General features: G+C 38.0%; 1 protein-coding gene across 9 annotated transcripts in view; it reads right to left on the bottom strand.

The window, feature by feature from the left end:
• The window catches only part of anapc1 (anaphase promoting complex subunit 1), an 84873-nt gene that overhangs the window by 38217 nt on the left and 20763 nt on the right, over positions 1–25893 (bottom strand). For 7 of the 9 annotated variants that reach the window (XM_060871936.1, XM_060871939.1, XM_060871938.1 and 4 more), the window contains exons 27-48: positions 25067–25185; positions 23991–24262; positions 22096–22330; positions 21142–21233; positions 20348–20482; positions 20140–20222; positions 19860–19938; positions 18681–18755; positions 17684–17754; positions 17427–17517; positions 17244–17303; positions 16960–17153; positions 16251–16337; positions 15886–16003; positions 15507–15584; positions 15014–15081; positions 14783–14921; positions 13807–13893; positions 13465–13560; positions 12841–13045; positions 11368–11502; positions 10714–11073 (exon numbers count right to left, since the gene is read on the bottom strand). In XM_060871936.1, the coding sequence (XP_060727919.1) occupies positions 10928–11073; positions 11368–11502; positions 12841–13045; positions 13465–13560; positions 13807–13893; positions 14783–14921; positions 15014–15081; positions 15507–15584; positions 15886–16003; positions 16251–16337; positions 16960–17153; positions 17244–17303; positions 17427–17517; positions 17684–17754; positions 18681–18755; positions 19860–19938; positions 20140–20222; positions 20348–20482; positions 21142–21233; positions 22096–22330; positions 23991–24262; positions 25067–25185 (2665 nt within the window). In that variant the 3' untranslated portion in view covers positions 10714–10927. Of the gene's footprint in view, positions 1–10713; positions 11074–11367; positions 11503–12840; positions 13046–13464; positions 13561–13806; positions 13894–14782; positions 14922–15013; positions 15082–15506; positions 15585–15885; positions 16004–16250; positions 16338–16959; positions 17154–17243; positions 17304–17426; positions 17518–17683; positions 17755–18680; positions 18756–19859; positions 19939–20139; positions 20223–20347; positions 20483–21141; positions 21234–22095; positions 22331–23990; positions 24263–25066; positions 25186–25893 lie in introns of those variants that run through there. The other 2 variants (XR_009648587.1, XR_009648586.1) reach the window with 1 other exon arrangement.

Genomic DNA, 25893 nt, shown 5'->3' with positions numbered 1-25893 from the left:
TGTCATTAAATTTCATGTGCATGTAAAGGCAGATGTCCCAAAACCTTTGACAATACAGTGTATCCTTTGAGTTATTTGTACCAGTGAGAGATCATTTAAAAAAAAACAACATTTATAACATCATTAGAGTAAATAGGGTCATGGGTTGCTGAAGTTTACACATCTCTCTCAAATTCAGTCTTTAATCTCTTGGATTTTGGGTCATAAACAGAACAGAATGAAGAACTGATACTGTACGATCTGATATGCTTGAAAGTGAAGTAAATATTTTTGTCCTATTTTTTCAAAACCAGAGTTGGTGTGTCAGGTATAAGAATGTCAGGGAGTCTCTTTTAGTCTGTTTGTCACATCTCCATTTACAATTAGTTCACTGCTGCTGTTCTCAGGAATTAGTCGACTTATTTCCCATTTTTATAACTATAAAGCAGTAGAATTTCATTAGTTATCACATTCTGAAGTAAAACATGTTAGTACCTATCTCTATATATGTGAAGTATAGATGAAGTGCCTGCTGTCTCTTGATTTGCTAGCATTTGCTGTGTCTATTCTATTTTCTATTTATTTACGATTCGTTAGTTTTGCTCTAGTTGACGTATATCAAGTTTGTAGCTTTGCTCAGCACAGATGTGTTTAAAGAATAGGCCGTTCTTTGTCTACCCTTCACTATTACAAACATGTTTAAAGGAGAGACGTCGTGTTTGTGACCTGAACTTCGCTTTACTGACACCGTATGTTATTCCTGTTCTAACCTTCTTTTGCTAGAAGTTAGCAGTACTCCTGTTGCTGTGTGTCCTTAAACGGAAGTTCTGATAATTGCTCAAGGTGACGTCAATTCCCATGACTGCATGACCACAGTGTTTTTCACATGACCTTTATAATTCAAGAAACATGTGGAGCTTGTGCTTTGTTTTAAATGTAATTACATCGCATTACTTTTTACTCTGGTGAGAGTTTGCATTCCTGTCTACTTGCTTTATTTTTGGAAAATGTATGTAAGCTCTGGGCATCATACAGCAGTCACTACAGTAAAACTTGTAAGAAGATATAAAAAAATATGAATCTTATCATTATGATCTGCTCAGTAAAACACTGTCACTGTTGGGTGATCCATAAATCTGCCAAAAATGTAAAAAGCTTAATGTATTATAATTCTAGGAGTAATTATATGTCATGGTCTAGGAGTTGCATGTTTGTTTTTTCCACATCTCACATGAATTTCTCACTCTCTCACACACACAATTTTTCTCACTCTCTCTCACACACACAATCTCTCTCACTCCGTTTCAGTAACCACTGGTCAGGGTCACAGTGGATCCAGAGCCTTTTTTGACTCCACAAGATTAAAACATACCCAAATATGCCAATCCAATGCAGGTTGTATCATCAGGGATTTATTCTGACCTACATTCATTCTAACTGACAGAATAATAAAAAGGGAATTAATATACAAGTCTGCTGAAGTCTGAAAGATCAACAACTATCAAATGTGATTTACTTTTGTGTAATAAAGAATCAAATCACTTTTATTGTGTTGCAGATTTCGGGCAGGACATGGCTAAGTCTCAGATTCGAGAGTTAGTAAAGCAAAGATCCACATAATACATTTATTTATCAGTCTAACTGTTACTCTTTAAATAAGACCTGTTTGCTAATGGCTTTTCAGTGTTTCTTTGTAAAATGGTCTAATATCAGATGCTGAATTTGTTTAATCTAAAATTTCATCAGTGAGAGAGCGAAAGAGAGCGAGAGAGAGAGAGAGAGAGAGAGAGAGAGAGAGAGAGAGAGAGAGAGAGAGAGAGAGCTCTTAGAAAATGCCATGATGACAAAACTCCAATGACACAACTTCAGGCGTTCACAATGAACTTCCTGTATCTAGGAAGAAAAAAATACTCTGAAGAACTGAGTGCAACAAAAAAGAAAGATAGATGGATGGATTTACAGTATCTTTATCATGAAAAAATAGCATGTGCTTTTCCCTCTTTTTTTCTGCTGAAAAAACACACAGCAGAGATCTACAGGCAAACATTATGACCTCCTGTCTCAGTTGGTACTATATAAAGACCTAAATGTACATATGACAATAAGGAACTAGGTGACTAAGCACAATCGAACAGTTTCACATAGTGCATGTGTGCAAATTTGTGACAAGAGACTGGGATAAACGTTAGAGATAAATTGTAACTTAATTTTAAACTTTTAGTCTGTTTCAATGCTTCTGTAAAGCTGCTTTAAAACAACAGAATAGAAGAAGCATTTTATTTTGTCACATCTACATCCATAGCACAGTGAAATTCTTTCCTCACATATCCCAACCTTTGGAGGCTGGGGTCAGAGCACAGGGCCAGTCATGATACAGCACTTCTGGAGCATAGAGGTTTAAGGGCCTTGCTCAAGAGCCCAACAGTGGCCGAGCTGGGTCTTGAACCTTAATCCTCCGACCGCTTGAGCCACTACTACCCCAATGCCAAGTGTTAAAAGGGCTATACAAATAAACTGAATTGAACTGTCAGTGCTAAATCTAGTCTAGAGTCTAAGTGAGGATGCTTCGGTCATAAGCTTAAGACAGATAGCAGATAGTGACAGTTTTATAGCAGCATTAGTAAGGAGGTGTGAAAAAATTACAATGTAAGAAAAAAAATGCAGTGTGAGTGCAAAATTATAGCTGTTTCAGAGGATAAACTGGGAAAATTTTTAACAAGACAATAGTCTTCTTGACTGAGAGCTTTTGTCGAGCATTCACTAGTTTCCAAATCCTTCACACATTTGTGGTTGAAGGACCCCTCAAAGTTCTCTAGCTGCTCTAATAGTAGTGGCTGTATGGAAAAAAAAGTCATTTGCACCATTAAGTAATGGTGCTATATGTCCACGAGTGAGTTGTGGGAGTTTTTGATGGGTGGAGCCACCCACATGATGGATGGAATCATTTTGTCTGCAGGGAAAATTCCATTTAACAATAACGTCCATGTGACGTGAGTACATCAAAACGTAGAACATGTTACTAACTATTCTCAACACAATGAGTTCAAGTGAGTCCACACACAGACACACACTGCAGGATATCTTACTCCTCTTTCTTCTACTAAAGCCTGTGAGAAAGAAGTGCAGGTGTTTTCTCACTGGATCAGTCTCCTTAGAGAAGCAACACACACAAAAACACTGATCAATATTCTCCCATTACATGCATCCTCTGGGGAGTGGGAAACCCTAGAGGGGCTCATCATGAGTTCTACTCAACACTACACACACACAGTCTCTCTCCGCTACAGAGCACCTCTAAAGACGATCAATATTCATTAAATTCCACTACAATGACTTATGCTTTTCCCACATAGAGGTTACAGGGAAGTGTCATCCTCATAGGGCACATTGATTAGTGAGGCTGCTGCGGGCTATTCGGCTGGAATGACCAAGGAGCTTTAGAGACTGCTTTGGTGTCTGCGTGAATGACAATAGAATTAATGGACACGGTAAATACGCAGCATTGTTGTGATAACATGTTCAGAAGAAGATCCACGTTAACTCATCTTTCACAGGCTGTGCCTAACAAGTCAAAGGCTTTTTTTTTTTTTATTATTTGCTGAAGTTACACAGCACAAATTTTTTTTTTTAATATAAATATGAAAAATACTGTCCTCTTTATTAGGAGCACATGTACATTTATGCTGTTATCTAATCAGCCAATCATGGTCAAGAGATACAGATAAGAGCAAAACATCAAATACCAGAATAAAAAAAAAAGATGATCTCTGTAACTGTAACTGTGGTATTGTTATTGTTGTCTCTAGTTGAGCTTAATTGAGTATTTCAGAAGGTGCTGATCTCCTTGGATTTTCATACACAACAGCCTGTAATGAGTGAGTGAGTGAGGGAGTGAGTGAGTGAGTAAGTGAGTTTACACAGAATGGTACAAAAAAACATCCTGAGAGAGAGAGAGATCAGAAGAGAATGCTGATTAGTTTTGTTCTTTAGCAGCATTCTGTATAAACTATAGAGACGGTAATTTATGGGTCAAACTTTCAGGTCATCAGTTTCTGAGATACTCAATCCAGCCCATCAGTCACCAATTCAATCACACCTTTTCTCCATTCTGATTTGAACATTAATGGAAGCTCTTGGCCTGTATCTGCAATTAATCTCAAGATTTAAAGCCATATTTTTTTAACTTTTCTTCCTGCTGGTCATGCAATTGATGTTAGCATGTTGGTAAAATTTTGAGAAACCTACTTTAATATAGTACATTAGGCTGAGTGACAGATAATCACAGTATTAGTATCACACAATATTTGCAGTATACAAATATTGTATACAGATATATCACCATATTCTATATCGCGAGTCATTTTCATTGCAGATAAATCATTCAAATCACAAATGCTAGATGAACAAAGCTATATTCAGCCTCAGTTTTCATCGTCTATGATGCCACCTTGTGGACAAAATTATACAGCAATCGCTAACTTTAACTCACTAGATAAGTCTAAATTTTCACATGTACAGAACAAACGTGATACGCAATTTCCTGCGACATAACGTTTTCTTACGGAAGTTTATATGGTCGTTTCTCATAAAACAAAGACAGAAAAATCTCTATTCCACTTCATATCAACATGGGGGTGTTAAATGTGTCAGCAGAGAAGAGTGCAGTTACGAAAGAGAAAAATGATCTTAACTAGTAGTGAGTCTTTATTGTTACTAGTTTATTGAATGTAAACTTTCAACGGATCTCTTCATGACTCTTAAGAGCTAATCTTCAACTCGTAAATTAGCCGTTTCTTGGCAACATCCACAACCTGATGACTTGTACACCAACAACATCTAGGCCTGTAAAACTTTAACATTTATACATGTCTTTAACAAACTTTAACAAGTTTTTATCTCAAAAACACATGTTGATCCACAGTAATGTAAATCACTAAGCAGTCCGTTTAAAATCCAATAGGACAAATATAAACTGGTTTACTCCTTATTTGGGTCCATAATATAGTGCAATTTTTGGTGCGTCACTTTATTACAATTTAGACCGCAGCGCCATCTGGTGGCCAATCCCCTGTCACAACCAGCAAACAAGCAAAAGTGTCCAAATGTTACACACTACATTTCTGACAAATATGGATGGATTTGAATGTAGTTGGAAAAAATGCTTTAAATTTTTTTATAAAGGTATTTTTGAATGATCAAGTAGTTTTCATTGCTATAATAATAATAATAATAATAATAATAATAATCATAATCATAATAATCATAAATGGCTATTAATCATCTTTACACGTTCCTGTATAGTGTATTATGATATAAACGGCACATAAACCTACATAGCTACATCAAGTCAGCATATCCTCATCCGTTTACTTAGTTAACAAACAACAATCACCAATTTATTCGTTTTCTTCACAAATGACAATTAAATTTTTTTTATTTTGCTCACAAACAGTTACCAGTTCATTTAATTTATTTGTGAATAACATTTTCCAGTTCTGTTACAATTAACATTGTGCTCAGGTCTACCGCTCGTAGCAAGAAGTGTGTTTCTTCAATACATCTAACCCATGACATGTTCCTTCACACTTTAAATGGAAGGAAAAAGTTGTCAAAGCAGTGAGGTGTTTAACAGGTGCAGCACTTAAGAGAACTTCACTTAAACAAATTGTACAATAACAATGATTTGTTCACGAATGAAACACCACCATTGTTAAAAGGCCCTGCATCTTACTAAGGTCATTAGTGGGGAGAGAACATTTCATGGAACAGTAAAATTGGCCTTTGCATTATTAATGCCACAACGTGCAAAGAAATGCTCTGAAATGGTTTCATATACCTATATAGACCCTATTAATAAAGCACACTCAAGTCAACAATTTTAATTTTTAGTTTATATTGTACTTTGGCGTGTTTTATGGCACGTCTCACCGTCTCTGACTTTAAGTCATTAATTAGTAAACAATCCTCATCAGTATGCATAGGACTACCACTGTGTGCAAATGCCAGAGCAAATTTAATTAAAGTTTTTATTTGTGGTATATTGACTGCAATAACAAAAGTACTGCGAACCACAAACTAACCTAATCTGTCAAATAGCATTTTAATTAGGCCTAAAGCACCCAGTTTTCACTATAGAGTAATAAGTTATTCATTAAACCTGTGGTTCTCAAACCTGTAACGCCACATTTTCTAATATCTTCCTGGTTCTATTTAAATTGCCTTTAGAGTCAAGCTGATGTTGTTAATACTAGTTTTACCTGAGGTACCTCACTAAGCTTTAGATCATAAAATCATCATCCCTGGCCATAATCTAATCTGACTGACTTAAAGTGATTTGGATAGGTTTCATATTTCAGTTAAAAGTATGCCTGAAAATAGTTTAGAATCTTATCGTCATCGCAGAACCCAATTTAGGAACCGCGGTATTTGATATGCCCCTGTACTTCCCTAAATGTCCACTAGGTGTCACCAAAACCTAAGCTACAGTAAATCTTTCACCTTCTGTATGTTTAAAAGACACGAACACTAGTATTTTGCTTGCATGATTTAAAAAGAAGCTTGAACAGGCGGCAAGCGTATACTTGTACCTGTACCTGGTCCCAATGTTAATCCCAGTGTTAATACAGTAAAAACATTTGTGGAGATCAGTTTAATCTCGGTCTGAGTTTGTACTCAGACACTATAAGTACAGGCTGTATTATGTCTGTATTATGTTTTTGCTTCTCTATTTACTAAACTGATCTCTATAAATGTTTGAAATGTTTTAACTGTATTAACATTGGGATATTTACTTGAAATAACAGGTGATTAAATTATAACCTGAAGTGTCTACCAGCACATCCCAGCTGGTCAGGATGCTGCACTAAAGCCTAGTCATTGCAAAACCACGCAAAAGATAACAATAGACAGAAGCCCCTTTAACAAATGTGACTTTGTGTCACTGTTTCCTCTTCTGAGGAAGCCACTAAGAGAATTTACAGGAAACGAGATTCGCCAAACTGGCAGACAGCCCCATGTTCACACCTAAGTACATAAAGCATGATATTTAGTCATACTTTATATGCTTATTTACACTTATTTATTATTTACACTTATTATACATTATTTATTATAGGTTCCATATCCAGTCAGCATTATATTACAAAGCACGAAAATATCCTTAAACGTCTTTAACGAGCACATTTACTCTTTTATTTATAGGCTAATCATTCTTCTGTATGTTGTACATATAATTTTGGAATGAATGAATGAATGAATGAATGAATGAGTAAATAAATAAATATAAATAAATAAAGTCAATAAATATATTAATAAGTAAATAAGTTAATAAATAAATAGTAAATAAATAAGTAAGTAAGTAAGTAAATAAATAGTTTAAATAAATAGTATAATCTTTTCTGTTAAGTCTGTTCCTTCTTTCATTATGACTAATATGGGACATTTACACTTATTTCTCATCTGGCAGGTTGATGCTTCACTGGAAATTACCCTTTAATTAACATTTTCATGAATGTAGCGCACGCGCCACTCGACTTAAACCACATGAATGGAAACGAGAGGAAGTTCAATGACACTATTGTACATTAAAGGAACAGAAAATGGCAATTTCATATATATATAAAAAAAAAGAAAAAAAAAAAGAAAAAAAAAAAGGCAACAGACAACGGACTCGAATTACGGACTGCTTAAGGTTCAGATATTTCTGATTGTGTGGCCCTTCGCCATGGCGCCGCTGTGATGACGTTAAAACCGCTTTCATGCGTTTACACGCCTCGAGGCGCTTCTATTCTACCCGGATACAGAGGCGCGCGTGCTTTCGAAACACACCCACCAGACACGCCCCCCTCCCCGTACACGCCCCCATCAGTTGGCTTAGTGACGCAGAAACATGAAAAGACGACGTGACTCAACACAGTAACCACGCCGCGGATCCCCGCTTATTGCACACGCATATGACCTAAAAAAAACGAACGTGAACACCTCTGGGATGTGTTCCGATAAAGCAGTTTGGGGAAAAAAATAATAATAATAAATAAATGACAACACTAACATGAAATAATAATAATAATAATAATAAATTAGCACACCTTCTATTAAACATGCCAGAATGCATGATTTCATGGAGAGTTCAAGATCATTTGCATTTCCTTTCTAGTTGTATCTTTTTGAAATAAAAGGAAGAGGAAGTGAAGAAACACTCCTACTTCACCGCACAAGTTCCTCTTGTGTCATGACCAATGACAATAAAGTCGCCTAACTCGGAAATTCTCTGAACTGTAATATATATATATATATATATATATATATATATATATATATATATATATATATATATATATATATGCACACATACGTATATGTATATATATATATATATATACATATACGTGTGTGTGTGTGTGTATATATATATATATATATATATATATATATATTTTACATAATACAACCTTATTTTTAGTTCAAAATGCGCTGAACAACAATAATAATAATAATTACAAGGTGTCTGTGCACACAATTCAGTCAAGTATAAATTTGGCACATGTGCAAAACCTGTCTGCAAAGTTGTTCAGTGTAACTTATAGAACAGGACTGCTCAGTTAAAACAGGTGCTGAAAACGGTCATAAAAAAAGGTGTGTTTTTCCGCCCGTATTCAGGACAGTAGGAGTCGAGTGTACAAATACTTACCGATTATTCTAGTAGAGTCATTAGTGAGCCCTCGGATAACTTCAGTTAGAATGACTAAACTGAGATTTAAGTGAGCTTTTTGCACAAAACTGCTTAAGTTATATACAGCGAATAAATGAACTAAACGCACCTTCCTGTTTCTTTTAGTTTGAATTTGATTCTTTTCCTCTCGGCTCGTCGGTGACTTGACTCATTCATGGAGTGGAGCCTGTGTTTGAGTCTGTCCTGCTCGACGCCACGCCCACTTCTCAGGAGCGTCAGACTCGCCGCAGATTCAAATCTTCCTGCTTGTGTGAATGGAGTTTAGCCCTTAAAGCGGTTAACGCCTCGAGATCACTGTATACAACACGCCCTATCACTATTACTACTTCTACCCAAAGTAAAAAATACATCACATTGACTAACGTTAGATGACAAGACGCTTGTTGCTAGGAAAAAGGGCCAATACTGTGTTTGTAATAGAGGCTCGAGTTGCCCTTGTAGCCAAATGAGTGTTTAGAGGAAACACATTGCAGCTGCACGCTGTTTTGGGCGGTTCTGGTTTTGGCAACAGAGAGGGAGGAAAAAAGCTGAAAATACATTTGCAGCTTGGCTGAATATTAAGTCAGATTTCTTTCAATGGGAAGTTTAGGATGGTGAGGTGTGAGAAAAAGACTTGGTGTGTGTGTGTGTGTGTGTGTGTGTGTAGGAGTTTGCCTTCAGAAAGCCTGTTCTCACACGCTTAAAGGTGGGTGTGAAAACCAAATTCACATCAACTGAACATAACCACGAAGTCATTCAGTCAGTTACAATGAACTCTGACTTCCTTTGTCTGAAATAAATGTCTGCTGTTAATATGTCTGTGAAATCCAAACACCTATGTTTGAACACATAGCCAGCCAAATCCCCCAAAAAAACACCAAGTGTGAGAAGGTTCACATTTGAAGGTTACTGATCCTTCTACATCCTATTCTTTATTCACATTCCAGACATCCTTTGGCTGCCTCACACTAATTTCCTCCTTTACTAGATTGACAATTAAGTACATTAAGTAGAGCAGCGGTCAAAGGCCCTATTCTGTCCAGCAAAACAAAAAATAGGTATGAGGTTTGCAAACATGAGTTTTCATCAAAAATTTGCGAGCTCTTTTCTTTCAATTTGTTTTTGCCACGTCATGAAACCAGGCTGATGTTGCTATATATGATGTAGCTGTATCATTATCTTTTTTAAAAATCTGGTACTGCTGTGAGCTTTAAAAAAAAACACTAACCAAACATTTAGTGATATAAACATGCAACAGTTTTGCTCGGTTGTGCTGAAAGCTAAAAACAGCATGCTGCAGGACATGTTCTTTAAATACTGCATGCCGGTGGTTACATGGTTCTTGCAGCATAAGTTGCTGGAATTGTAGAGCACATTACTGTAGATTTGCACAATTTGAGTAACTAGAGCAGACACTAATTAGCTCTCAGACATATTTCACGTGGAAGTGTAGTGTGTTTAGTACCTTATCACCATACCTTGCCATGATTCTGGGTTGATTTCAGATATAACGAATTAAATCATTCTACTTTCTAAAGAGACCCACAAGACTAATGCCCAGTCATTTTCTCCTAGTGTTGCTACACCACTTACACCACTTACAGGAAGCGCTGCTCTGACAGTTTCTATGCATTTTATCAGTTGTTTGCTGACATTGCAAAGACCCAAGCCTTCCGTGTTATTTATGAAATGAAACACACACTACTCCTAAAGTTCCGTTCACATACAATGAAAGCTTTGAACATGAACAGAGCTTTCACTTCATCCCTTAGTGGAGTGAGACAGCAGACACAACAGCCAGAAATGTAGCTATGCAAATAGTGTGGAATGTGAGTGGGTGTGTTTGGCAATGTGTTTCCAGGCTGGAAATGTTTTTCATTTGCACAGGAATGGTCTTGTTCATTTGCTCTGGAATAACACTAACAGTTCCGTCAGTCATAGCAAATACTGACAAAAAAACAAACAAAATGCTGCATAATAAAATTACATATTTTTTAAACAGACAAAGTGTGAACCATTAAAAATCCTTCTCTCAAATCATTTATTAGCCCTATTATTACAAGCACAAACACGGATACAAATTATTTACATAACTGCAATGCAGAAGTGGTCAACTTTGAGCCTGAACCAGGCCTTACCATGAAACCTGGGCCATCCTTTAAATATCCCAGAAAGGATTTCATGTTAGTTGTGTTGGAGTCTCCCTTGGAAGACATTTGTAAAAGGAACATGTTATGTTCATGTCTTCTGTGGGTCAGAGGAAAAGTGTTGTAATATCGCCGAGCCACCATCCTGTAAGAGCAAAGGACTGACATGCAGCAGGCCTCGAACAGGAACGCCCAACTGACTGAACTTCAACAGCAGCTCAGGGAAAGAGGAGCATCCTAAAGAAGAGAAAAACAGATCAACAGATATGAATCGGAGGCATAATAGAAGCATATCAGCTCCATTCAGAGACACTTTGTATTATTGTCTTCCTGCTCTCTGTTTTCTTCTGGAAATGTGCTAAAATAATTAGGGTATTGCATCAACACTGCAAAGTCAATAAAAGCAAAACAAGCACATATTGATGAACGTCAGTGAAGAAATCAGAGGTCTCTCACATTGTTAGATTTTTATCTCTTATGCAAACGATTAACAGATGTGTTAATAAGCAGATGTGAGCAATAGGTTTTTACCATCAAGGTCTACTGTGGCCATCTTCCTGAAGCTAGGAATTGAGTGATAGACCAAGAAGCAGGCTAAAATGCTGGTGTCTGTATCGTCACTGGTAGACTGCCTTCTAACGTACTCCTGTAGCACATGCCTGTTGTCTGTGTAGGAAAAGATCAAATGTCAGAGAATAGGAAGATATGCTCGCCTCCATTCAATGCAGAAGCTTTTTCTAAGAGAGAGAGAAAGAGAGGTTTCTTCAGGATGCCTTTAAGCTTACTAAGTACTGTTATTACACACTGCTAGCAAAATAACCTTTGCAGTACTTGCAGACACTGGAGCTTTCAGTTCCTTATATAAGGAGGTAAAACGTAATTCCAGATTTTAGGACATGCATTTTTAGGTTGAAGTCTTGAACACTGCTTTTTTTTTGCAGCACTGGAAGCTGTAAACAAATTCATTGGATTTGACAGAGAAGCTGAAATTCAAGTGCCAAGCATAAGCACAGTTAGAAAAAAAAATAGACTTCATGTTAAAGCTAGAATTAATTTCCATTAATCGCGCTATCCAGATAAAGATGGGTTCCCTTTTCAGTCTGGTTCCTCCACAGTTTCTTCCTCATTTCCAACCAGCTCTGGCTTGCTTATTAGAGATAAATTAAAAAATGTTACATTTTAATGTTGTAAAACTGCTTCGTGACAATGTCCATTGCTAAAAGTGCTACACCAACAAATATCATTATTACCGTTACAATTTCTGCCTTTAGTTTAGTTACTTCCTACTAGCCACCATGCAGGTGCAATCAGGTGTCCTTAAAAGACCAACTTCCCCTTCAAGAATCAAATAAAGATCCTGAAACTAGGGATGCTTCGATACCAGTCCCAGTTCAAGTATGAGCACAAGTACATGCTTTATGGTATGTTTTTTAAATCAGTATTATATTGATAGCAATAATTAGCGGATGCATCCTCATGTTATTTAGTTATTTTCATTCACTTACCCGAGCTATACGAGTTACCTCGGCTCGAGTAAGATTTTGCAGCGCCGTTTTTTTCTCTCTCAATGAACTATAGTGGCTGATCGCCAACAATATTATAAAAGTCAGCATACTGAGTCAGCCTTTTCAGAGCAATTTTCACTCAGCATTGCCAGTTTTTTCCATGCTAGCCAGTGTTTACATCAGTATTGGTGGCTGCTGTGTGTTGCCCGCAATGACTGATATGTTTTAGCTGGTTCATCAGATTCTGCTGCTATTTTCAGTCTGTTTTGAAATCATTAATAGTGAAATACATCCAGATCATTTACATTTTCATTTCAAGTTGTCATCTTAAGTTTGACAACATACACTACGTCACATGGTATCATGGGGTTAACGTCCGGATGCATTTTTTTTAAAAATAAGAATGAGTCTGTGAGTAAATGCATAAGGTATCAGAGTGCTGCTAGTATTAGTGTCGATGCATCCCTTCCTGGCACCATTGTGTGTGTCCGTTGCTTACCACAGAGCCAGCGGTCTAGGGCCTGGTCGGCTGAGCTCTTCATGACGGGCAGGAACTCGGAACTTAGCAGCAGACCTCGGCTTTGCCTTTGCGTGTCCCGCAGTCTCTGCTGTAATATTCTGCTCTCACAGAGCTCCAGCACTAACTTCATCTGCCACAGAGAGAAGGTCTCACTCAGGTCACCCTGCTCCAGAGCCTTCACAACCTTAAACACACACACACACACACACACACACACACACACACACAGCATGTTGAAGTGAAGCAGTACTACAAATTAGTTTTCTGCTTTTTGGCTTTTCTAAATGGAAAATAGTAGCTAGAACAAAACAAACATTGCTAAGTTCCATTTCAACAAACAACACTTTTAGTGCTACTGTGTTTATCTTCAAAAAAAAAAAAAAGTGCATTGCAACAGAATCACAACGTAACTATTACGTTCCTGTTCTTGTAGCACAGCACGAGATAACACTCATATTGAGTTACCGAGGACACTAGGTGTTTGCGTACAAAGTCACGTGTCATTTGTGCATAGAGTTTAAAATACTACAGTGATTGATCCTTTCCCTGTTTAGTGGATACCATTATGTTACAAATAAATAAATGAAAAAGAAATAAAATTACCTGATCAATAGAGATATGAGTGGGCAGCATCTCTGGATTTTCCTGGGTCACACATTCATACAGTATAGCTGAGAATAAGGCAACGGTCTCCTGTTTCTGTGGAAGAGAATCACAAAGATAAACAGTAAAATAAACAAGAAAAATAAGAGGAAAACCACAATAACAAAAAACAAATACTTCCTGACCTCAGTGTATGAGGATGGGTGGAGCAAAATTAGAAAGCCTTTACAACGTCTTATAGTTTCCCTCTATAAAGTCTAAACTAGGTACAATTCTGCAGCCTGCTTTTTATTGTCAGATGTAATCCGTGTGGCGGTATGCCATTCTTTTCACTCAACTCACATTCTTCATGTTTTCCGAGGCTTCACAGAAGTACTTTGCAAAGGAAACCAAGGCAGCGTCTGACGTGAATGTTGAAATGGCTTCAGGCTACAGGAGATAGATGAAAAGAGAAAAAAGGTCATGCACCCAAAAGCATTACAATCCAACAGAAATGTTGATGTGAGATTGCAGTTACTGGTTTAATAAGCTTTTTTTCTGTGTAAGCTACTAGTATTATCCCAACACTCCCACTGTGTGTAATCAGTTCGTGGATGAGGAACGTTACACTACAACTACAAACGATTTCTCAACATAAACCTGACGATAAAGTTAGCATGAGACAGGTAACTGAGCCTGTCTGTTTCTGTGCTGCACAAGTTTAGTTATTTAGGATGAAAAAAGTACATTTATGCTAATACTTGTTTTTAAATACATACTGCATTGCTATTAAATAGCTTATAAAAGTCCAAATGTGGAGTTCTACATATTATGGAGTACACATAATAAAATTCCACAGATTGTATGTGTTGTAAATATCCTTATCAGTAGAAACACATGGTCTCTCATAGCTTTCCAAACGTTTGAAAAGAATTTTACTAGGCTTACATACAGCATGTACATGGAATAAAATGAAACGTTTTTTTTTTCCATTCTGTTGCAACTGGAATGTTGGTTTTGGAACAAGAAATGCAAACGCTCAAATGTTGGTTTCTGTGTGAGTGAAAAGATTTTTCGATTTCTTTTAGGAGCCTGGGATGGACTATTTAATAAAAAATAAAAAAAAATTAAAAAAATAAAAATAAAAAACAGTAGTTTATATATGCATCTATGTCCTTAGATTTAAATCCTCACTCATAAAAGCTAATATGGCACTAAAGTGGACCTAAAACTACAGTAAATATTTCCAGTGTTCCAGAAAAACAAGTCTGTTGTATGGTTTGAACCTTAACCTGCCACTTCCTTCTTTTTTTTTTTTAAATCAGCCACACAGACAGACCTTGAAAGTGCGCACTTCTGGGTTTCTGTTGTTCACACTAGCAGCCAGCAGACTTTTCCAACCCCGAGGATCATCCTTATAGGGCAGCTGTCCAGCACGCAGCTTCACGTAAAGAACACCGTCTCTGGAAAGGATGGACCTGGAGCGGAAAACACACGGCTCAGCATCTGCATTTATACCCAAACACAAGAGGTCAGGCGTGTTGCAGAACATCGCTCTGTTTAGACTTACTGCAGATGCGGAGTTCCTTTTGTCAGATCGATGTTCAGTTCCCAGTATCTTGGACCCTTCACTTTAATCTGTGCACACAAAGGATTCACTTGTTTTTAATTTGGACAGAAAATCTTCACTGCCATTATAATACACGTCCATATAAGTACACATTTCAGCTGAAAGAAAAACGGACCACTTTTTTTTAATCTGGGGATGGATCTAGTCTGATTAGAGATGCAGGTTTCAGTAGTGGTGTCATGTTGCAAAGGAGCATTTAGTGTCTTTTTGCAGTTTACAAATATATTTCACCCAGAAACAAATCTCACGTAAAACCTAATATTTCAATGCAATTATATAATAATGCTAATCTAAACAGCACATCACACGCCAACATATTAGAAACAAAAATCCTCTACTAATAAACCTGTTTAACCAACTAGTTAATCATTCGATTTTTTTCTTTGACTAATCGATTACGCATTGCTTTTAATTCAGTCCTTTTGACTGTTACCTGTTTCAGGAGATGAAGTTCGGGGAGCATAGTGGGAGCCATCAATTCCACAGTTGTCTCCTCATACCACTGTGTTTCCTATTAAACACACAACTGTTTGCTTTTAATCTCGAAAACCAGTACTCAGTCAGTACATGGCAACTGTGTGTAATCAGACACAAAGGTAGGGGGCGTCTCAGTAATTGTAGTTAACAGTGTGTTTCCAATCCTCGGGTGGTATGGAGTAATTTAAAGTCAACCCCCACCATCCCCTCAACTAGCACAACAGAACTAATGTTTACTCTCTACAGAAAGAAATTCTCGAGTGTTATAAATTCTGGATTTAGAGTTGACTGCAGTTGCTTCACTGAAAACTACACAACATGTTCATATGCAGTACCTTGTAGGTGACGTCAAGCAAGGCATAACACGGTTTCAGAGTGTCTACGTCCACAGGAACGAGTAACCGAGGCTCAGCTGCCAGCACACAGAGGTGACGCAAGGCCTGGAGATGATACCTAAAAGGATTGTAAGGGGAAGCAACACACAAAAACACCTTTGTCTGAATCTCAACCGGCAAATAAACCACAAACTAGTTATAGATGCATTTAAGAGCGACCAGATTAAACCTATCCTGAGACAAGCACAATAAATATTCTTAACAAGATCACTGAAATACCTTTAAACACATGGAGGTTCCTAAAAAAAAAAATACAATGAATTTAGCAGAACAGTGAGAGAAGGGAGACTGTGTAGTGAATTTACCTATTATCTGTGCTATGAGCCGGAAAGTGAGGATAAAGAGCACAGAGAAGGGCAGCAATGGCGGAGTTTGAGGTGCTGAGTGTGTACCTGTGAACAAAGCCGCATGAAGCGTTATTGTTCCAAGCGGTAAAACGGTCCTTCATTGTTTCATGAGTGATCAGGTTTTGGTTTGGTTTAAAAACGCTATTTGAGCCATTTGAATGGCTTTCGCTTAAAAATAACAGCTGCACTCTGTGTATGAATGTGCTTGAGTACGTTCAGGAGGGGAAAAGAGGCCCTTGTGGCATGTTCATTATTCTCTCTCTCTTTCCCTCCTTCGAATCCCTTACACAAGCACAACATTCACAGGCTACAGCTTTTACACCTGCATCAGCACCGCTGTTGTAATATGGTGAGGAGAAAGATAGAGGTTTCTGAGGAATTTCTGATCTAAGATGTTTCTGCAACGTTTTTTTATACAAGACATTATGTAGTCAGACTTTCTTCACAGTTTTTCAGTAGTAAGTGAGTTTAAAACAATAAAAAAAAATGATGCAAACATAAAAGCATAAAATGTCAAAAGATGAAAACAGTGTAGAAGCGTTAGTTTTGCTTCATTTATTTAATACACACATCATGTGCTTTTCAATAGAAGAAAGCTGTATTTGTGAGCATGTTCGTATCACCCAAAGGTGCATCACCCAGTGATCTAGCTACAAGATAAACTGACCTGCCTCCTCCGAGAAAGAGTAGGCCCAAGGCCATGTGGTGAGCCATATGGAATCCGTAGTTCATCTCACCGAAAGTACGCTTGTGCAGAAAACGGCAGAGCTGAAGCACCTTTAGGTTCCCTGAGCCGGCCATGACCATGGAAGTGGCCAAAAGCACCATGCTCAGACATGTCTGCAGGTTATACTGCCCAGACTGTCAGATACACACCATAAAAAAGTAATAAATAAACAAACAAACATTGAGTGACCAAAATAATTTCTCCTTCTTGGAGATGCAACTTACAACTGTAGCTGTAGACGTAGTGCTAGTGAGAGACTTCATGAAGTTTCGGGCAAACTTGTACTGTAGGGGAGAAAAATATGTGTATATACATATATAGTAATAACACCAAGAAATATCAAGAAGCACGTCTTTACTGACTGAAGGCCTTAAACTAAAACTCCAGTGTGGAGTGGTTCTTCTTACCAGGCAGTCAAAGGCATCAGAATTTGCAGATCCAGCAAATCTAAAACCCACAGCCATGCAGGCCCCAGCGATGATATAATCATGAGCTTGTCTGAGCAGAGGAACATGTGGCTTTAGAATGAAAGCTTAAATTCAGGCATGTAATGATGGAAAATTTATAAACAAAGCCCAAAACTAAAGTAGCTGAAAAATGCGCTACAATCAAGGAAATAAAAAAATAAAATAACACATTAAAAAAACAAATGACATGAACTTACACCAAAGTTTCCATGTTCAGATCCTCAGATACCAGTGCTTCCTCCTGAAGTCCGATGTTCTCTTGAATTATCTACCAACAAACACACTTTCCATTTAAATATCAGTGTACAGTATGGCTACAGTATTTGCTTTATCGATAAGGTATGATTCACCAAATATGTCTGCAATGGCGCATTCCTACTGTACGCTGAAAATCACTTTAATTATCATTCACATTAATGTGTGTTTCATTATCCTTGATTACTCAGAAATGACTTGCGGTATTTAAACAAGAGCCTCACTGTCATTTCTTCACTCTGTGTGCACGCGCATCAGTTGGGAAACTATCGTCGATTCATTTAGTCACTTTTGTTCTGTTGGCTAAATTTCTTGTTATTAATGTACCTATCCGAACAGGTGATAAAATCATGAGAAAGGCACTCTTAGCAAGTAAAATGTTACATAGCTTTTATGGCTCCTTTGTCAACATGATCTTTGCAGATAGACACCAAGGCAGGGTAAGAAAGCAGCTTATATGTTTATAAAAAAATAAAATAAAATAAAATCTAGCTAAATTCCAACAGCTTTTTCCAGACCACATTAGAGCAGATACAAGTTGCCACAGCATTTTTGCACTAAAAACAAATACTGATTTCTTACAAACAGCTGGAAATAACATTCTGAAACAGATGTTGAATGTTTACATCACTGCATTGCAGCATACAATGCAACACATGGAAGTAACCTGTTATTTGCACAACATTCATTGACTTCCTTGGATTGCAGCAATTAAAAAAAACAACTAACACACACTGCTTTGCATTGCAACGGGTGACTTTCAAAAAGTCGTTGCAAAACATCTTAGCTTCAAAAAGCTAGAGGAAGTTAAGCTGAGTTGATGTGGACCACATCGTTTATTTACCATCGAGCCAGTTGGAGCAGGAATGCAACACTGAAGAGGAAAGTGCCTGTGTGTATAGTGTTTGTGTGCGTCAGTGAAATATGGTGATTTGGTACCTGAGGCACATTGCTAGTCACCCATTCCTCATTAGGCAGTATCTCATCCCACATGATGAGGCATCTGGCCAGAGTCTGTAGACACAAAGCAAGCACTGAGATTCAGTCATCCTCCACTCATTGCTTCTGCTGTCATCTTCCCCCTACAGGGTTCTTTCTATACTCTGGTACATGTTTATAAAAGACATGCATGTCTGAGTCCAATTAAAACTTTCAAAAGTGATGGTGAGCTGTTTGATGAAAAATATTTACAGTTGAGCCCGCATATTTACATGCACATTTTATCTTAGCATACATTTCCTGTCTTAAGTCAGTTAGGGTGTCTACTTAATTACCATAAAAGGTCAAGTAGCTACAAGATTTATTTATTTCGGCTTTTATTGATTACATCAGAGTTAAAAGTTGACATACAGGATGTATTTTTTGAAATGCCTCTTCCCTTTTTCAAGCAGAACACCCAGACAACATGATGCTGCCACCACCATGCTTCATCACATTCCTCATACTTTTTGCCCCATAGCTGGTGCTCACATTATCATAATTATGGCCAGGTGGTCCAATTCATTGCTTTGACCAGAGAATGCACTGCCAAAAGGTCTGTTTTTATGTCTTGGAAAAGGGGATTTTTCCTTGCATGACAGCGTCCATGGAGATATAGGGCTCTCTTAGAATTTTTCCATTTTATCAAGGGCTAAAACAATGAATGCATTCCACATTAATGTAAATTTCTGTCAATTGGCATATAAAATCCAGAAGGCATTAACATCAATATCTGGACTTTCCATACTGTTTATAGGGACAGATAATGTAAACGTCTGATCTACTGTAATACATATATAGTGAAATAAAGCTCAAATAAAAGGTAACATGAAATATGTGGCACTGTGAAATACTGAAACTGAATATCTATAGCCTGGTTGTATGGAAACCTCAAGCTGTAACTACACTAAAAGGAAATTCTCTAAACAAATACTAGAAATAGTCTACTGTCACGGCAGTGTTTGAGGTCTTAGAGAAACAGTTAAATTGTAACCGGATACAGAAACCATCAGATGCTGGGTCAGACTATTTTGATACATAACGAAAAGTGCAAAGGTGCTCTAAGGTCTCAGTAAACTTAAGAAGAATCCATCACTCGTTCCATTACTCGTTCCCACACGTTTGTACTCTTCTTCTCACCCTTAGCAGCAGAAATTCAGGCTTGATGAAGTCCAGAAGGAACATGGTGTCTGGGGCTTTCAACCAATCGGCTATAGACCTGAAAGTGAAAGAGTGAAAGAGGGAGGGAGGTGGGGGTGGGGGTGACATCACACAATCGCTGACTGTGAAATACTGAGTACACACTGGGGGTTTTCAAAAAGAACTGTTTTGAACTAGGAAGTGAAGAACAAGCTAGACAGAAAAAGAAACTGGAGCAAGACGTAAAAAAAAAAAAAAAAAAAAAAAAAAAGACACTTGCCTATTGTTGGTTTTAAGATAGATCATAGCAAGAGCCAAGGTGGCACCAGGGCAGGTCACATCCACATTGATCGTGTCACCTTCCTATAATTAATAGTTTTATGGGAGATCAGATTTCAAACTGAACACACTGATGTAATTCTGTCCTGAATAATTTGGTAATAGCGTATATATCTTTCTCTGTTTTTTTTTGTTTTTACTGTTGACACCTTTATCTGGTAGCTTGGGGATTTATGCTTCTCTCGGTTAATGCCGGTGTGTGTGCGTCGGTGTCCTCCCACCATGTACTGGTAAAGCTGCTCCGGCACATTCAGGTCTGTCATGCCGATCAGGTTACTCCCATGCTACAGGTAGAGAGGCTTAGTTGGCATGGGAAAAACACAGCTTTAAGACTCACACAGTTTACACATATGCTCACACAATGCTTTTTTAGATGTAACACAATGCTCTGAGAACTCTGGCACTTGTGTTTGAACTTGTCTTCCAAACAAAAACGGCCTTGGATAGAAACGGGAACCTCAAATTTCATTTAATTGATTATAATTCTGGTTATTTAATAGGGTTCTTGTATATTTGAGAAAATTGAATCTACCGTAATCTACTAATGAAAATAAGACATAACTGCTACTTTAATATTATGATTTGAGAACCACAAATTGTTGCAACTATGCACTAACAGTATTTGATGAATGACAAAAAAAAATTTTAATCGCAAGTTAAGGTATACAAGTACAGGCTCACAGAGGCATGAGAAAAAAAATTATATGAACTTTTGGAATCTGAAAGGGAGTGCCTCCAGTGCACACAACCACATGAGAGATATTCTTGAAGCATGAGCAGTTTGAAAGATAACAAGCAGGAAGGATGTTGTCAGGTGACCGTGGGAATTGCTAGTATACACAAATGTGCTAATAAACTGGCATAGCAGGTGACTTGCCATGGGACTGTAGTTTGCATGAAAGAAAACATTCTCAGCATAATCTGGCAGTGCTTACACACTCACCCCAAGGCAAACCATGCCAAGTGCCAGGCCTGCTGCTAGAGAGTAGGACTCTCTGTCTGAGCAGTATTCCATTTCAGGCCCGGGAGGACGGCCTGTGTGAACACACACACACACACACACACACACACACACACACACACACACACACACACACACACACACACACACACACACACACACACACACACACACACACACACACACACACACACACACACACACACACACACACACACACCTTGTTAAGCATGCTCACGTCCAACCCATTAAATGAACATTGGGGTTGTGTGATATTGATTTCTCCCTCCTTGTGATTTACCATTAAAAAAATTAATGATTTAATTGTCTAAACGGTTTGAGTAAAAAAAAGAAATAAATAAAAAACATGACGCAAGCATTTCCAATTTAAAACTCAGGACGGAGAGTGGATTTTTTTAAGTGAAAAAAACCATGGCTGGACATATGGGTAACATTTTTATTGCTGATCTATTGCTGTTTAAACTGTCTGAATGTGCCCGAGACTTGATTGGCGAAGTAGAATAATAAAAAGTGCCACCATTTATTTATTTGTGGCCAGATTTTTCTGTTACATCCCTAAATTTGGAGATATATATATATATATATATATATATATATATATATATATATATATTCACTGTATATAAATTTAGCCAAGTTAAACCTATATTCATTTTTCAGTGTACATTTTATTTTATATTAATAAACTTCACACTCAAGACTGTACAGAAATGATTCTAATCATTATATCACACAAGATTATTGAGCATCCTTTATACTGACCTTATTCATCACTATCATGGAAACACCCATACAAACACATATGAGCACTCCTGCTTCTCACCTAGAGCATTTAACAGAACCCCTCTGTGACCACCATCACCCACACACACATCCGTACAACGTTCCTATACAGTGATCCCATTCTGTACTGACCTATCTCAGCAAGCAGCACCTCAGCATTATGGCGGTGTCCAGTACCCTGGTACACAAGGCCGATACCCACCACTGCTGCCACCTGCACGCTGTGTGGCACATCCAGTTCAGTGGAAGTGGGTGGAAGCAGGGCGGGCACATGGATGCTCAGCAGGCGTGTGACTGACATGTCCATAGTGCCCAGCTTAGCTGCTGAAACACCCAACAAGAGCCCTATGCTTGTCATCTCATGGCCCTGAGGAAGAAAAAGAAAAATCTTCAAAATTCAAACATTAGAATTCAAACCTTTCTAAAGGTTCAGTCAATGCAAACATTGGACGGTGCAAAATTACTTTCATTGGCCAATAAAGTAGGATCACCTAAATATCTCTAACCAATCAGCCATGAACATGGCAGAGTGAACTTCATAAAACCTTGCAGATCAAGAGCTTCAGTTCAGGTTCACACTGAACATCAGAATGAGGACTAATGTCATCTCAGTGACTCAAGGCACAATTTCATCAGTTTCAATTTGATCAAAAATATCACCCATTCCCATTCGCAGCATTAAAGGGTGCTCTCGAATTGTATGCATTGCGCTGCTGCCACATGATTTGGTGAAAGCATAAGAACATTAAGCTGCCTCTAATAAAGGACTGGAATGCTGAGGGGTTTTTCTTTCCTCCTGAATTCATCAGTGTAGAAATTATATAGATAGAGAATACCTCAGAACTAGGACAAACATGTTGGTGTGTAATTTACAAATCAAATGTAAATGGTCCAATGACAAGTAGAAAAAATAGACGGTTCTTCATTCATTAATTCACTTTTCAAATGAATGTGTGTAAAACAGGATGTTTTTCGCGGGCTTCTCGTAATTGAGTACTATGATATTCTAGAAAGCCTAGGCTGTCATTCTCGATGTGGTAAAGGGCCAGTGTAAATATGCATGTAAAGATAGAGCCATAGATCTTATATATGCATTGTAACCACCGAAAGTAGTGATAGAGCTTAGCCTGACTGGAAATGAGAAAGCAGTGCAGCGTCATAATGAAACTGTGCTTTAGGTTCGTCTTTCATGTGAGAAAAACAACAGGATGAGAGCAGAAGTAAGAAAAAGACAATTAGTGTGTGTAACTCCAAAACTGGAGAGAATTACACAGACTAAGGAAAGACAGATTGAAATGTCAAACCGTAAACGTAATACAGCGAGCACGGCATGGGAACCAAGCGGGGTCAGCTACTATAATTAATATCCCCTTTTCAACCTGGAAGCCATCTTTTAGCTCCTTTTCAATCCTTCTGCGTTTACACAGGAAACTTTAAATGTAGCTCTTATATCAGCACAGCCTAAATCTGAAAAGAAAGGATGGAAATTAGTCATCCTTCTGGGCCACAGCAATCATTTTCTTTATCTGTGATCCACAAGCTTTCTATTTTGATGTAGGTAAAACAAAAAGTAACTAATTCAGGCCAATGACTAAAAAAGTCTTATAATTATAAATATGGAGAAGAAGAAGAAGGAGTTATAAAAGTGCATTGAAAACAATGTGAGAAATGTTTTAGGTACACTTAGTGGCCACTATATTAGGTACACCTACCTTCTATTTACTCATACAGATTATGGAGCACAACTGTTAATTCGTTCCTATAAATCAAATCAAATCAAATCGCTAGTCCAGACACTCAGGTAAAGCAGAATGTGAATCAGTTTTTTATTGGTTTTGGTGTTAGTGTTGGAGGGAAAAACTGTTTTACACAGTTTGCTCGTGCTCATCACGTCCATCTATAGGACCACCAGATATTAAATGGGCTTAATATTATTTTTAGCAGAGATACTAACGTGGTAGTGGTTCTTAGTAGTCTTGCACATGTACCATGTACGATTTTGACCCTCTTCCTTTATAAACCTTTACCTTAGTTAGATAGTCGTGGATGTTTAGCGTGGCAAGTTTGGTGAGGTGGCCGTTAAGGCCGAGCGCCATTAGGAAGCCTGCGTACTCGTTGGCAAGCTCTGTGCTCTTGGGTTTGTTGTAGGCGATCCAGGCCGATTCGACACGCGATGCTGGCGCAATCTTCAAGCCTGCTGCCACACCGTTGTGAAAGCTGGGCCAGCTTGCCATGTTGGGTGGCACATCTACATTGCCACTGTTCAGGTCCACGGTGGTGTTCCTGGGTGGAGCTCGTCCTGCCAAATAAAGTGAAGGGGAAAAGAGGTTTTTCAAACAATTATAGAACTCCTTCCAAATGAACAAAATAATGAGTATTGACCTAGGAAAGACGTCTGTATGTTTTCATGTTTTGTGATTGACCTCAGAGATGATCAGATATGATCTGTGCCACTTTGATTGACAGGGGTGCAGAGTAATACCAAGTGTTTCAGCCACAGATGGCTGTGGCATCGATTGGAGCCCAGGGACAATAATTGGCTGTGCTTTCTAGGTAGGAGGCTTGGCATTATTGATATTGAAACCGATGTCCCAAGAATAGGTTGAACAATTTTGCCACATGCAAACATTTTACCCTCAACTGCATATAAATGTTTTAGCCATGTATAAATGTATATTCTATCCACCAGCACAGGCCTGAATGATGCATCCTGCATTACCGTTTTCTGCATACTAAAAAGGGGAAAATTCTGAATGGAAACCAGAAGTCTTTTTCCCCTTTGTAGTTCTAGAGCTAATCCATTCAACATAATTTTCTGGACCAGAAAATAAGAGCAGATGCCTGGTCTTGGAGAACTGTTTTCTAATTGTGTGGTTCTGTTAAGCCACATGACAGAGGAAGAGAGTTATTATCTACAAACATCAAAGAGGAAATAGGCCGGAGAAAACAAGATGCAAACATGAGAGCTTCAAGTAGTCAGAACACCCTTAGTATAGTAGCATTTTCGTTCAGCATCTGTTTCATATGTACAAAATACTAAAACCTAACTAGTTCTGATGTCTTCTTATTTAGACAAAGCGGATTGTTTTGTGCCTGGGCATACCAGTCAGGTTGAGCTTGGGCACAGGCAGGGGCTCGGTCGGTACTGGATGGTACGAAAACAGTGTGAAGAGTCCTCGACCCACAGGGAGAGCCATGGTGCGCTGGCACAGCTGGAGAAGTCTGGCAACATACAGGACAGTGGTACAGTTAAACAAGTGAGAACTGCTTACTATACTACAGCATTGGAAAAACTATTTTAAAAAAATGTACATTTGCAAAAAACAAATCCTAGAAACATTTTGGTCTATATCCTGTCATATTCTGACTTAGACTTCTGACTTGTAGATTCCTTGCTGAGCAAATGGCTGACATTTCCCTCACATCTCTTATCCTGTGTACTACATCTCTTTCAGACGGATGCCTAAACACCGCATCGAGTAGAAGATCGATCTTCTCCTCACTTTTAAAGCTCATAACCTTGCTCCACCAAGCATTTTCTTATAGAGTTCTACGCTCCCATCCGTACTCATTTACATATACTTTCCGGCATTTAGCAGACACCCTTATCCAGAGTGACTTACATTTTATCTCTTAACTAAGCAATTGAGGGTTAAGGGACTTGCTCAGGGGCCCAGCAGAGGCAGCTTGTTGGACATGGGAATCGAACTCACAACCTTGATTGGTAGCCAAACACCTTAACCACTAGGCTCTCCACTATTCATCAAGGCTCTCGCACTACATTTAAAACACAACTCAAAACCTATTTATTCAGTAGTGCTTATTCCACATGATCTTAGGCTGCACTTAAATGTTTAAGTGTTAGATAACTGTTTTAAATATTGTTTTATTTATTATTTACTACTTGTTTGAATATGCATGGTGACCCAT

Source organism: Tachysurus vachellii, chromosome 6 (assembly GCF_030014155.1).
Source record: "Tachysurus vachellii isolate PV-2020 chromosome 6, HZAU_Pvac_v1, whole genome shotgun sequence".
Lineage (NCBI taxonomy): Eukaryota > Metazoa > Chordata > Actinopteri > Siluriformes > Bagridae > Tachysurus > Tachysurus vachellii.
Note: the sequence above shows the minus strand (reverse complement) of the source record. Positions and strands in the feature narration are given on the sequence as shown.